The sequence below is a fragment of the Lotus japonicus genome, chromosome 1 (genome assembly GCF_012489685.1).
Source record: "Lotus japonicus ecotype B-129 chromosome 1, LjGifu_v1.2".
NCBI classification, from domain to species: domain Eukaryota; kingdom Viridiplantae; phylum Streptophyta; class Magnoliopsida; order Fabales; family Fabaceae; genus Lotus; species Lotus japonicus.
This window is the reverse complement of record NC_080041.1, coordinates 81,636,706-81,649,467: the sequence shown is the minus strand read 5'-3', so window position 1 is coordinate 81,649,467 and position 12,762 is coordinate 81,636,706. Positions and strand designations below refer to the sequence as shown.

The following is a 12,762-nucleotide window of genomic DNA, read 5'->3' as shown; positions in this document are numbered from 1 at the left end:
GTGAACTTTCCACCCCATCTATTATGCGGATATAGTTGCATATAGAGCGAAAACTTACTGGGACTGCAATCATGCAATGGTTAAAGAAATATCTTCAGGATCTGCATCTTCACTTGTTAATCTGGTCGCTTTCTTCCAATCGAGTTATGAATACTACAAGGTAGACTCTGCTATGGAAAATACCATGTACTTCATTAACATTCTCATTTAATTACACGCATGCCAAAGAGAATAGAGAAGAAATCGGAATGTGTGGACAAGCATGCGTCAATATTGTCTCATATTATGAAGCACAAAACACTAGTAAGCCCGAAAAATAATAATTTTACGGGACGGGGTGAGAGACAGTGGAATTCCCATGGTCCTCCGTGAGCTTCAATCTGCTAAGAGTCATTTTTCTAAAATGATTTCTAGTCCTACAATCACTCTGATTCTAGCGATTAAGAGACACGAGATGCGCTTCTTTTCTGTCTCGTATGGTCTTACTGCTAGTGTTACCTCAACTAATATCAATCCCAGAACTGTGGTAGATAAATTGAAAACTAACAAGAAAAACTTTGATTTTTATCTCTGCAGCTATTTCAAAAATCTAAAACATGGCACAAGCATTTTCATCAAGTACCGTGTTTTGCATAACGACCATAACTTCTCTTCTGATTAGTTGCAACAATTTTTTTATAATGTGTGTTTCACGTATGCACGTTGCACCAAAACGGTGATCTTGTCGCCCCCATCTATTATGCGGATATAGCTGCATATAGAGTGAGAACTTACTTAGACTACAATCATGCAATGGATAAAAAAGTATCTTCAGGATCTGCATCTTCACTTGTTAATCAAGTCGCTTTCTCCCAATCGAGTTATGATGAATACTACAAAGTAGACTCTGCTATGGAGAATACCATGTACTTCATTAAAATTCTCATTTAATTATACACATGCCAAAGAGAATAGAGAAGAAATCTGAATGTGTGGACAAGCATGCGTCAATATTGGCTTATATTATGAATCGCAAAACACCAGTAAGTTCAAAAAATATAATTTTTCGGGACGGGGTGGGAGACAGTGGAATTCCCATGGTCATCCGTGAGCTTCAATCTGCTAAGACCATTTACAATGGTTTTAAACCTTCAACACCACTTTTCCTCTTCTCAACACTCCACATCATTTTCTCTCTTCAATTCAACACTCATTCAACTTTTACCCACTCCAATGGTTTTTCATTCAACACCCTACCACACCACTTTTTTATCAGGATTTTGGTGGTAGGAAAATTGATTTGGATCTTGATAATTGTTGGAATTTTGGTAGCTAAATGGGTATTTATAAGAATTCTGGGTGTTGAAATGTTAATTGTTGGGATCCATTTCAAAACAAAGGCTAATAGAAAGATAATAATTATAGTGAAAAACTTGGTTTTTTTTCTGTGTCCAAATCAAACGAACCAAGTCTCTATTTATAGAGGAAAAAAAATCATGAATTTTGGTTAAAAAAAAATTTCTTTGCAATGAAATAATTGAGTTCAAAAGATTAAGATGATAAAAATCCAGACAGCCAATCACACGTTGCCACGCGTCCCTATCCTTTTCCAGCTGCACTTTCTCTCTCCGCGTGCTGACGCCTCATGCACGCGCCTGTCGCGACCACTACAGATGCACCACGTGTCCCAGCCTTGGCAGATTCAATTTGTTGAGAGTTTTCATCACCTCTCTCCACCGCATCATCTTTCAACACTCTTCAACAAACAATTGCACCCATTCAACACCAAATTCTTCCCCTTTCAACACACCATTGTAAATGGTCTAAGAGCTATTTTTTTAAAATGAATTATAGTCTTACGATCACTATGATTCTGGCGGTTAAGCAAAACGAGACGCGCTTCTTTTCTGTCTCGTATGGTTTTACTGCTAGTGTTACCTCAACTAATATCAATCCCAGAACTGTGGTAGATAAATTGATAACCAACAAGAAAAACTTTGATTTTTATCTCTGTAGCCATTTCAGAAATCCAAAACATGGCACACGCATTCCCATCAAGTACCGTGTTTTGCATGATGACCATAACTTCTCTTCTGATCAGTTGCTACCAGTGACGGATCCAGGAAATTTAAGTTCTGGGTGCAACTTATACATATAAAATTGTAAATATATAGCACTGAAAATATAATATTACTATCAGAAGTTAGTAAATATATTTATGTTCTTTATGAGTTTTCATTTTTTTAAATATTGCATATTTTTTTCATTTTCATCACTATCAAACATTTTTCGTTGTAGCCTCCATCAGGGGTTAGCTTGAATATGATTATCTTCCCTGGGAATCTTCTCAATTGTAAAAGAAGTTTACCATGTCAAGTTTTATCATTGAACTGTTGACTTTTAATTGAATTTCTTTAATTATCAAACAAAAAATTCAACAGTTTGATGGTGAAACTTGACATCGTTAAATAATTTTCAATTGAGAGGAGTTGTTTCCTCTATAGTACCTACTCCTTCCACTGGATATAGTTAGTTTTTTCATTTTTAAAATTCAAAATAAAAAACTGCATATTTATCAGAGAATGAGGACTGAGTCTTCAATATTGCAGAAATACTACAAATTTGCTCCTTTAGTGGAAATACTTGTGCTAGACAAAAATAACTCTTCTCTCTCTAATCACTCTATTATTCATCTTCTATATAATTTCACATTCAGTTCTTAATAATATTCTCAAAAAGAGAAATAAATGTGAGTTTATCACTTAAAAGAAAAAAATGACTCCTTAATTAAATTCTTGAGTTAGAGAAATTTGTATTTATTTACATAGGTGAGGCATTTATGCCAAGAAATATCAGACTCATGAAAAATGCTAGTAATACTTATTTTTAAACATTATTTTATTTATTAATTGAAATTCATACAAAATCTATTAAAAATATGAGTTATATTTACAATTTTACTAGACATATATGAATCTCAAGAAATAAACAAGAGTATTGAAGAAAGAGGTGTTAACGTATTTGTAATTAGCACTCCTCAATAATAAAATAAAATTATCCATTATCCAATAGACCAATTTGCAGTGCCTGAAATTACTGAATATTAATGCTAGACAACATGTAGAATTCAATACGTGGGGGCATAAATTAGTCTTATGCAAATCTTATACTCTTGTGAAACTTTTTTTTAACTTTACTCTTGTGAAACTAGTTTTTGGGAAAAAGATGGTGGGGGCATATGACCCCATGGTGCTGGACGTGGATCTATGCCTGGTTGCTACAATTTATTTATAATGTGTGTTTTACGTTTGCACGATGCGCCAAAACGGTGGACTTGTCAGCCCCCATCTATTATGCGGATATAGCTGAATATAGAGCGAGAATTTACTGAGACTGCAATCATGCAATGGTTAAAGAAGTATCTTCAGGATCCGCATCTTCACTTGTTAATTAAGTCGCTTTTTCCTATTCAGTTATGATGAATACTACAAGGTAGACTCTGCTCTGAAAAATACCATGTATTTCATATAAAAGGTACGTGTAGGGGGTCTAGTGTTTCTATGATGAAGAGCTTGTTGAATTTTTGTCTTGGTATGAAATGGTAATGGAAGGTTGTAATACTAGTACCTGTGGTGGATTTAATCTGTTCATTTAGCTGGTCCTCTTTGGTTATCGCTCAATGTATTTCTCTCTTTTATTCTCTTCATTTTTATTTTATTGTAATGGGTTGTAGCACCCCTTGTGCTCTCCATTAATTCATTTTGGCTTATCAAAAAAATAAAAATAACAAGTACACAACCTAGCTTCCATGAATATCGTTCCGATAAATATGTGTGTTGATATGTACATTGTCTCTTGGGTTCGACGATTTGTATTTGTCATTCGATTATTGATTATCGTTATTATTGACTAGGTTAATTGAGGGTTACAAATGGCTAGAGAGAGTTACAATTTGTCAAAAGATCCATGGTCATCCTGCGTGAACCTCACCCTTGGTACCCTTGTAACGTGAACATTGCTTAACACAAACCCTCTATTATGTTGAGATATCTCTAGAAAGCAACTATGGAGTGGCTTGCAGTGATGCTATGTTGTAAGAAGGAAGAAGAAAAATAGAAAATGGGGTTGTATCTTCATGTTACATCTGAGAGAGGAAAGAAGTTCTGGTGGTATTGTTTGTCTCTTGTGCAAGTATAAGAGAACGAGACTGTAAGGAAAGGTTATGGGGGAGAGAATTTGGGATTTTTATGTGGGTAGTCACAAGGGAAAGTTTGTTCTTTAATAAAAATATAATTTTTCAATTAAAATATAAATTCAAAAAAGCCATGTCAGCTTTTCCGCTAGTTTTTTTATGGAAAATCATTTCCGCAAGTGGAGGTATTTGTGCGGGTAGCGTTATGCAATTGATTTTTATTGGGGACCAAAATCTCGAAAAGAGTATATGTGGGGCACTAAATGTGCAATTAACCCAAAAAAATGTATTAGTGTTCAAATCTTTGTGACCGTTATAAATATTGGTTTGATGTATAAGAAGGTGAGAAAATGGAGGTAATATGACAAGGTGTGGGTATGGTGTTAAGGGGTGAGTGCAATGAGGGGTAAGACGAGGAAGATAAAGAGTTCAGGAATGGGGTGAAGATGGGGCAAGTGTAAGTGTGCTGGTGGATTGGAGGAGCAAGAAGATGAAGAGGAAGAAGTAAAGTTTTTGGTGTGTTGTCATTGAGTCGTTTGGTGTAAGCCTGCACGAGTTATGGTGGTTGTCGAAGTGATGTGCGGTAATTAGTACATATGGAGGAAGAATAAGAAAGGGAAGAAGAAGAGGAAAGGAAGAAAGAAGAATATGAAAGTTGAAAATGATTTTAAAAAAATTGAGGGACTAAAATTGATGTGAAAATAGTAGAGTGTTAAATTTGCCACCCCAATCATCCAATTTCTCACCCTACCCAAAATCTAAAATTACCCGTTTATTTCTCACCCCACCCACGATCGGGATATAAAAGTCGTATTATACCGGGATATTAAACTAGGTAGTATTTTTTTTACCTACCAAGTTTTAGAATCTGGAATACAAACTCAATGGTTATGTGTTATTGTTAGCCTTAGGGGGGGGAATTAACTGATGTGGGACTTGTAGAATCCTTCCTCTAATAAGGGGCAGAGGCAAAAATTTTAGAAGGGGGCTAAGATCTAAAGGAACATAATTTATAAGAAGAATTCAAATTTTATCAAATAAAGAATGCTTACAACAGATGGCCACGTGAAATAGGCTCATGCCAAATGTAAAATAAAGTGTTGTTGAACTAAATATGAATACATCTGTATTATTCTAATTAATTTAAAGGCTAATATTCCTCAAATACGTTGAGTCACTTGGGTAAGTGATGTGTGCTAATCGGTAAATATGGTGTGGTATTATGGAGGAAGAATAAGAAAGGGAAAAGGAAGAGGAAAGGAAGAAAGAAGAATATGAAAGCAGAAATTGATTTAAAAAATTTAGAGGGACTAAAATTAATGTGAAAAGTCTACATCGACACCCCTCAGCTGTCTAGACTCACCACGTAGTTGTTGACTAAGTCAAAATTGATAACACGTAGGCAGAAAACATTTTTTTGGTAGAAATTTTGTTGACTTCTTAGGATAATTATATAATATGAAGAGTATAACATTGACAAAGTACTAAAACATACACAGTAAAATTGTGAATTGTGCTAAAGAATCTAAAAGCATCATGAAAACTAAAGGATAAAGATGACAGATTCATGGATTTTCATTGAAGATTGTGAGAAGCTTTTTATCATCTTCTAGCATTCCCATGATCTCAGTAGAGAGTTCCTTCACTTCCTTGACAATAACACATTGTCGGACCCTCACTTCTTGTCCCCAGCCATATTTTTCTAGAGCATAAGCAGGTAAATTTAACTCTCTCTAACATTTTCAATTTGAAAGCATTTGTATTCTTTCCTTTGTTGGAGAAGAACTAGTAAACAGGTTAATAAAATAATTACCCAAAACTCTCCCTATACCAGGATCATCAATAAATTCTCTGCCTCCCTCATCTTTGATCTTTTCAATCATGTTCCTCTTCCTCCGCTGAGTTGATTTTTGCTGGAAAAACTTTGTGTTTTTATCTCCAAATTTAATCCAACTAGCTCTGGATCTCTGGCTCCACCAAATCTCTTGCTGCTCTAGTAATTTGTCCAAGGCACTCTCCGCCTCCTTAATTTGTCTCACTACCAGCTCTGTTTGTGTTTGTCGTTGCAGTTTCTGAAGGAGAGATTTTGTGTCAGAAATCTTCTTGGGTATATCACCAAACTTTTCGCGACCCCATTCTTGCAATGATGAACCCAGAGAGCTCAATTTTGACGTCAAACTTGCTTCCGCTCCTTCACACCAAGCCTCCGTCACAACTTCTCTACACTCCCTATCTTGGAGCCAAAGTTCCTCAAAGCGGAACATACGAGCCCTTTGCAATTCCTGTCTCATACTCCTGGAACCACAACAGATAAGTAATGGGTTATGATCAGAACGGTACCTAGGCAAGTGAGTGACATCCGTGGAAGGCCATAAAGTGTCCCAAGCGTCATTTGCTAGAGCATAGTCTAGCCTCTCCTCAACAGTACCTGGGACACCCGTTTGTTCGACCAAGTGTACCTATAACCTGAAAAGCCAACATCATGCAAACCACAATTTGAAACAGTTGTCAAAACTGTTTGCAAATGCAAAAGATCCAGAGGATCACCACCCAACTTATCAGTGGGGGACAAAACATCATTAAAGTCACCAAAACACAGCCATGGGACAGTATGAGCAATTGGACCAAGGGATTGGACCAACCTCCAAGTATGGATTTTATTACCCTCCTCTAGGAACCCGTAGACCCCAAGCATATGCATTGGGGTGTCATGATCGGGGTGCACCATTGAGAAAGCAATATGGTTCAGAGAAGCTGAGAGAATAACCACCTCAACTTCCGAGTTCCACATCAAAAACAGACCTCCTGCTCGAGACTTGCCAAAACCTGCACATTGAACAGGAAAAACATTTTTTAAACCACACATACCTCTCTTTTTTAGAACCTCAGACGTGTACATCTTGGTCTCCATAGCGAAGACCACATCGGGAGCTTTTGAGTGGATTAGCCCTTTCAGGGCTAGAACTGCCTGCGGGTTCCCAAGCCCACGACAATTCCAAAGTAAGAGCCTCATTGAGGTGGGCGGGGCTGCACCGCAGCCGCCGCCGATCCCAATCCATTATCAGAAACATTGTCAGAAACCACCTTCTTCAGCGGAGGAGTAAACCCGGTGCCGCTACCGGAAGGGGAAGAAGAGCACGACCTTTTCCTAATCACCTTCTCCTTGTCCAACACTTCTCGGTCTCCTCCTGCCATACGTGGGTAGCCTCCACGGGTACCCCCACGTCGTCCCCCACCTCGTTGACCACGATGATGAGGGCTGGTAAACTTGAACTCATCTTTCTCATGTTTGTTCCCATGACCACCCCTAGAGCTACCGCCTCCAATCACTAGCTTACCACTATCTTTCCCCTTCCCCCTCTCCCCTTCTCCCTTCTTGTTCTCTTCTGTTACTGCACCCGAGGACCCACCCCCCTCCTCACTTCTTTTCCCTTCATCCCTCACCCCCTCCCCCGAGACCCCACCATCACCACCATCACCACTCTCACCTGACCCATCCCCCACCCCGCTCTCATCCTCACCCGTCCCCCCTCCCTCAACCTCTCCCTCACCTGAACAGCCCTCCCCGCGTGAGTCACGGGACTGCCCACCACCAGGCCTCCACCTAGGGACCAGAAGCTTGTTCCCCTCCGCACGAAGCCAGGGCCCAAACGGGAACCCACCCTTTTGGATCTCATAGCCACACTCCTTCTGGACATGGTCCATACGGCCACACCTGTAGCAAAAGTTGATGAGTTTCTCAAATTTGAATCGGAGTTTTATTGGGTCTCCCTTCTCTGGTTCTATCATTTGGCCTCGGCGTAGCGGCACATCAACTTGCACCCATGCACGTAACCTGAAGAAAGACCCGTACTTACTTGCCTCGGACTTGTCCCAGTCGATAAATCCAGCAAAAGCATTCCCAATCGATCTAGCAATAGACTCCGTACGCCCCGCCACTGGTAACCCTTGAACCTGGATCCAAAAAGGCACCATTGATAGCTCCACGCTCCTTGGGTCACTCTTTCCATCGTAAGTGTTCAAAGCCAACAAATGGCGTTCAAAACACCATGGCCCTGATTTCAACACCAGATCTCTGTCCTTTGGTGACGTGAATTTGAACGTGAAAATTTTTTGTCCAGCATGACGGATCTCCAAGCAGTTCCTGGTTTGCCATAACTCACGCATCACGTTTTTGAAGCCAAAAACGCTAACCGAGTGGTTCGCCAGAACCACGCCAAGCAACCAGACGTCCTCGTCTAGTTCCGGCAACGACTCAAAACAGCCCACCTTCAGGACCTCCTTCTCGACACCTTCCAGATCAAAATCTGGCTCATCCATGAAAAAACTCATCTCAAAGAAGTATAGCAACAGCCCACACAACAGCAGGAAAAGAACACAATCTGATCAACGTCGTGTACTCCGTGCAAGCCGCAGAAAGCTTCTAGCAGAAATAGAAGGCCCTCACGACACGTCAGTAGCACCAGATCCAAGGCTGATACGGCAGTTAACGGCGCACCAAACCCCAGATGGAAATTCGCTCAAACCCTAGCAGAGAACTTGGACCCCACATGACATCAAGTGTTCATGTGAATAATAATTTTTTTTTTACATTTCTTTAAAAGACTAAAGAAGTAAGAAGATATTTAATCCCTATAAATTTGATATTTAATAATTATATATTGATCATATATTCTTTAGTATTCTTATGATTAGTTGATGTAAAGAGTTCAAAAGTGCAATTTTAACTCTTAATAACCAATATATGTTTATTATATTTTCAGGTAATTACCCTAGTATCCACTAGTTTAAAGATATTTTTATTTTTCATATTTAATTTTTACTTTTAAATTTTTTCTTCTGTTACTATGTGGCTTGTGGGCTCGCCCATTAAGGCCCTTTAGTTGAGTGGGTCGTATGCTAAGCAACAAAAATGTAAGACTGATTTAATAGTAGGATGTTAAATTTGCCACTCCACCAATCCAATTTCTCACTCTACCCAAAATTTCAAAATCCAAAATTACCCTTTTATTTCTCACCTCACCCACGACCGGGACATAAAACCTGTAACATACAGGGATATTAAATCCGGTAGTAATTTTTTTTTACCTACCGGGTTTTAGAACCCGGATTACAAACTCAATGGTTACGTGTTATTGTTAGTCTTAGGGGGGAAATTAACTGGTGTGAGACTTGTAGAATCCTTCCTCTAATCAGGGGCGGAGGCAGGAATTTCAAAAGGGGGCTAAGATCTAAATGAACATAATTTGTAAGAAAAATTCTAATTTTATCAAATAAAAATGCTTACAAGAGATGGTCACGTAAAATAGGCTCATGTGCCAATGTAAAATAAAGTGTTGTTGAACTAAATATGAATACATATGTATTATTCTAATTAATTTAAAGACTAATATTCGTCAAATTCGTTGAGTCACTTGGGTCTTTGAATTGCTCTCTTGGGCCTTAGTCGTGACCCAATTCCAGGAGATTCATGGTTAGATGTATCAATACCCTCCCCTTGGACCAAAGGCTTGTCCTCAAGCCTTGTGAGGCGCGGTCCAGATCCGCTTGGCCCATTTTCGTGGGAACTAGGGTTTGTGTTGGTGGAACCTTCTTTTAGAGAGTGAAAAGGTCGGAGTCGCAGTGAGACAACGTAAAAAAGTTTTGAAATCAGAGGAGCCGCCACCAATTTTATTAAGGGAAATTGGAACCTTTGATATATAGAAAAAACTGCTCTGCAACAAAAGTTTTGAATTCGGGAGTCATTTACGTGTGGAGAGTGTATTAACAGAACCCCACGCCATCCGTAAAAAAAACGGCTACCTTTGCTTGATTGTACAAAATCAAATAACTATAAAAATATTCATTTTACTCCACAGAAAAAAGATTTTGTTTTTTATATTTTTTATTTAATATTCATACATGAAAGATTTTTTTTACATAAACCTTAGGTTTTTTATTTTGGAGTGCCTATCAGGAATTAAAATTCCGACATACGTATTCTCTGTGAAGAGATATCAATGCTACGTAATTCTAAAGGGAAGTTTTCTTTTGAAAGATTAATTTGAGTTTTAAATAAGTTTGTTTAATTTTAAAATCATTCATGTTACCAAATTAAAAAAATAGTATTGTCGATTCCCCAAATTAATTACCATTACCATACTTTTTTTTGAAAAGACCATTACCATACTTAATTTATTAAAAAAATAGTATTGTCGATTCCAGTTCCAAACAAAATTTCTGTACAAAAAAAAGTAGTATTGTTCATTTTATAATTCATACTACCAAATAAATAGCCAATGATTTTGTATGAGATAAATGGTAAAAATCTACTCAATTACCATCATTGTGTAAATATTGCAAACAAAGTAAGGAAACATTTTCACGAAAAAATGATCAATTAGGAGTAAGAAATATCTACAATCAAATTCATTCCCCAAATACATATATATGACAAAACTTAGACTAAATCCTCAAAATTTCGATTCAACCCAAAAGCTTTTTAATAGTTTATTTTGTTTTCACACCAAAAAGGGAAGAAATTTGATTTCATGTGTTTTTGGGCTTTGAAACTTCAGCTGCCCCCGTACATAAAGAAACAAAACCAGTAGAGAAAACAGAGGGTGAAACAGGGGTATTAAACAGACTCATGGTACAATGAAATTGAACATAGCAGCAAACTAATTGCTCCAATTCCACAGACCCTTCAGCCCCAACCACACCAAAAAAACTGCTGGGGTGGATTAATTCCGGAAAACAATTTCAGGAAGGGTATTATAGATATTTACTACATTAAAGAGGAGTGTGAAATTGAATGTGTGGGGTGACAAATTTAACACCCTTAATAGTAATATTTCCACAAATATTATTTTAGAGTTTTCACGGATGCTGGACCTGTATAAGCAGCCTTTTGTCGATTGGGCCTTATGTTTGGACTTAGATAGATTGTGTGTTTTTTTGTTAACGTGTTTAAACAAAAACCTGACATATTTACATTTTTCTTTTTACTAATGGCTTCGAGGCTAGCTTTAATTAAAAAAAATTAATATTAAATTAATATTAGTAACATTGTAAACATTATTTAAGATTTTAATTTTAACGATAAAAAATAGTAGTATTTGATATAAGATATGTAAGCATGGTGCTCTCCATAATGAAGCGTTGAAGTGTGTTGAGGCTCCCCTCGACGACATGAGTCTTTTGTTGCTTGTTGACGCGTCAGGCGTTGCGCGTTTGAGGCCTTAGTTTCTTTGTCCTCTTTTCTTTTTCTTTATTTGTTGTACCAAAAAAAATATGTAATAGTCTGTCACTTCTCTTTAGGAGGGAAAAATAAAAAACACTCACTAGTCAAATTTTGCAGCTAGCAACTAGCGAGATATTGAAATAGACATTAATTCTATAAAAAAAAAAGAAATAGACATTAATTAATTTTATGATTTTGTATTTTCACACACATATATATATATATATATATATAATTCCATAATGCTGCAAATTAATGCATTATTGGGCATGTGTTAGCAAAGTCGGTGCTCTTATATTATCTGAAAATGACATTAACTGTTTGTATAGGTGTAGCTAGTAGTAGACTAGTAGCAGATGACTTCATCAGAAAGAAAATAACAGAGTCCTACACTTTAATATAAACAAATTTCATGCCACTACTATACACAAAGTTAAGAGAGATCTGATATACTCGTATTAATATAAATATGTAGGAAGACAATTAGATAAACCGTTTGGGTTGGGTAACCCTAAAAACAAGGAATTGTTCCTTTTTGGCATATTCTAACCTAAAAGGCGACCAAACGACGAACCTCATTGTCCTTTTTCCCATAATGGAGTGTATAATCTCGTGGGACCCTTCCACTTGCCAGCCACAAGCCACCAATTCAGTAGAGGCACTGCCGGATTTGGAATTTAGACCTGGTAGTGTGGTATGAATATGATTTCATTATTCAAACTTTTGGTGATTTGTTTGAAAAAAGTGATTTTTTTTAGAGATTTAGTGCCCGTTTGGGATTCCGTTGAAAATGTGGTGTTTGAATTAACGTGGTTTCAGACAACGTGATTTTAGTATAATTGTGTTTGAGTAAACGTGATTTATGTTTGGATGATTTGTAACAAACGTGATTGTAAAAAAATGAATATTGTTTGGGTGATATTGATCAAACTCAAGTTTTGGTGATATTCTATAATTTTTTAAGAAAGAATGCAATTTGGTGAGGAAAATAAATAAAAAAAAAATCTAAAACTCATGTTTTTTTTTATAAGTCATATTAATTATATTAAGGGTGCCACCTAGCAAAAGTTAAACAGATACAAAGAAGAAAAACGAAAACAACGAGAAACAGAGGAACAAGGAAAGAATATACAGAGGAGAAGAAAAACAGTGGATAAAGACACAAAACAGTAGACGCACAAAATAAGATGAAAAATGAACAAAGAAAAAGGGCAAGCGAACAGATCTGCAACCGTCTAACGCAAACGTCAAACGCCACCGCTCCAAATTCCAGCTTCTCGTTCAACGCCGTTTTGGAGTCAAAATGCGTTGATGCGTTTTCAGAAACGCCAAACCAAACACGAAAAAAGCAAAGGTGAATCACGTTAAG

General features: G+C 37.2%; 1 protein-coding gene across 1 annotated transcript; it reads right to left on the bottom strand.

Moving 5' to 3' along the window:
- Positions 1-7,180: 7,180 nt before the first annotated feature.
- On the bottom strand, positions 7,181-8,491 carry LOC130748067 (uncharacterized). Its single transcript, XM_057601159.1, has one exon. The coding sequence runs from the start codon at positions 8,489-8,491 to the stop codon at positions 7,181-7,183; it is 1,311 nt and encodes a 436-aa protein (XP_057457142.1).
- Positions 8,492-12,762: the final 4,271 nt, after the last annotated feature.

Bases quoted from the DNA above. Each gene is read 5' to 3' on its own strand.
- LOC130748067 (XM_057601159.1), bottom strand. From the start codon at position 8,491: ATGGATGAGCCAGATTTTGATCTGGAAGGTGTCGAGAAGGAGGTCCTG.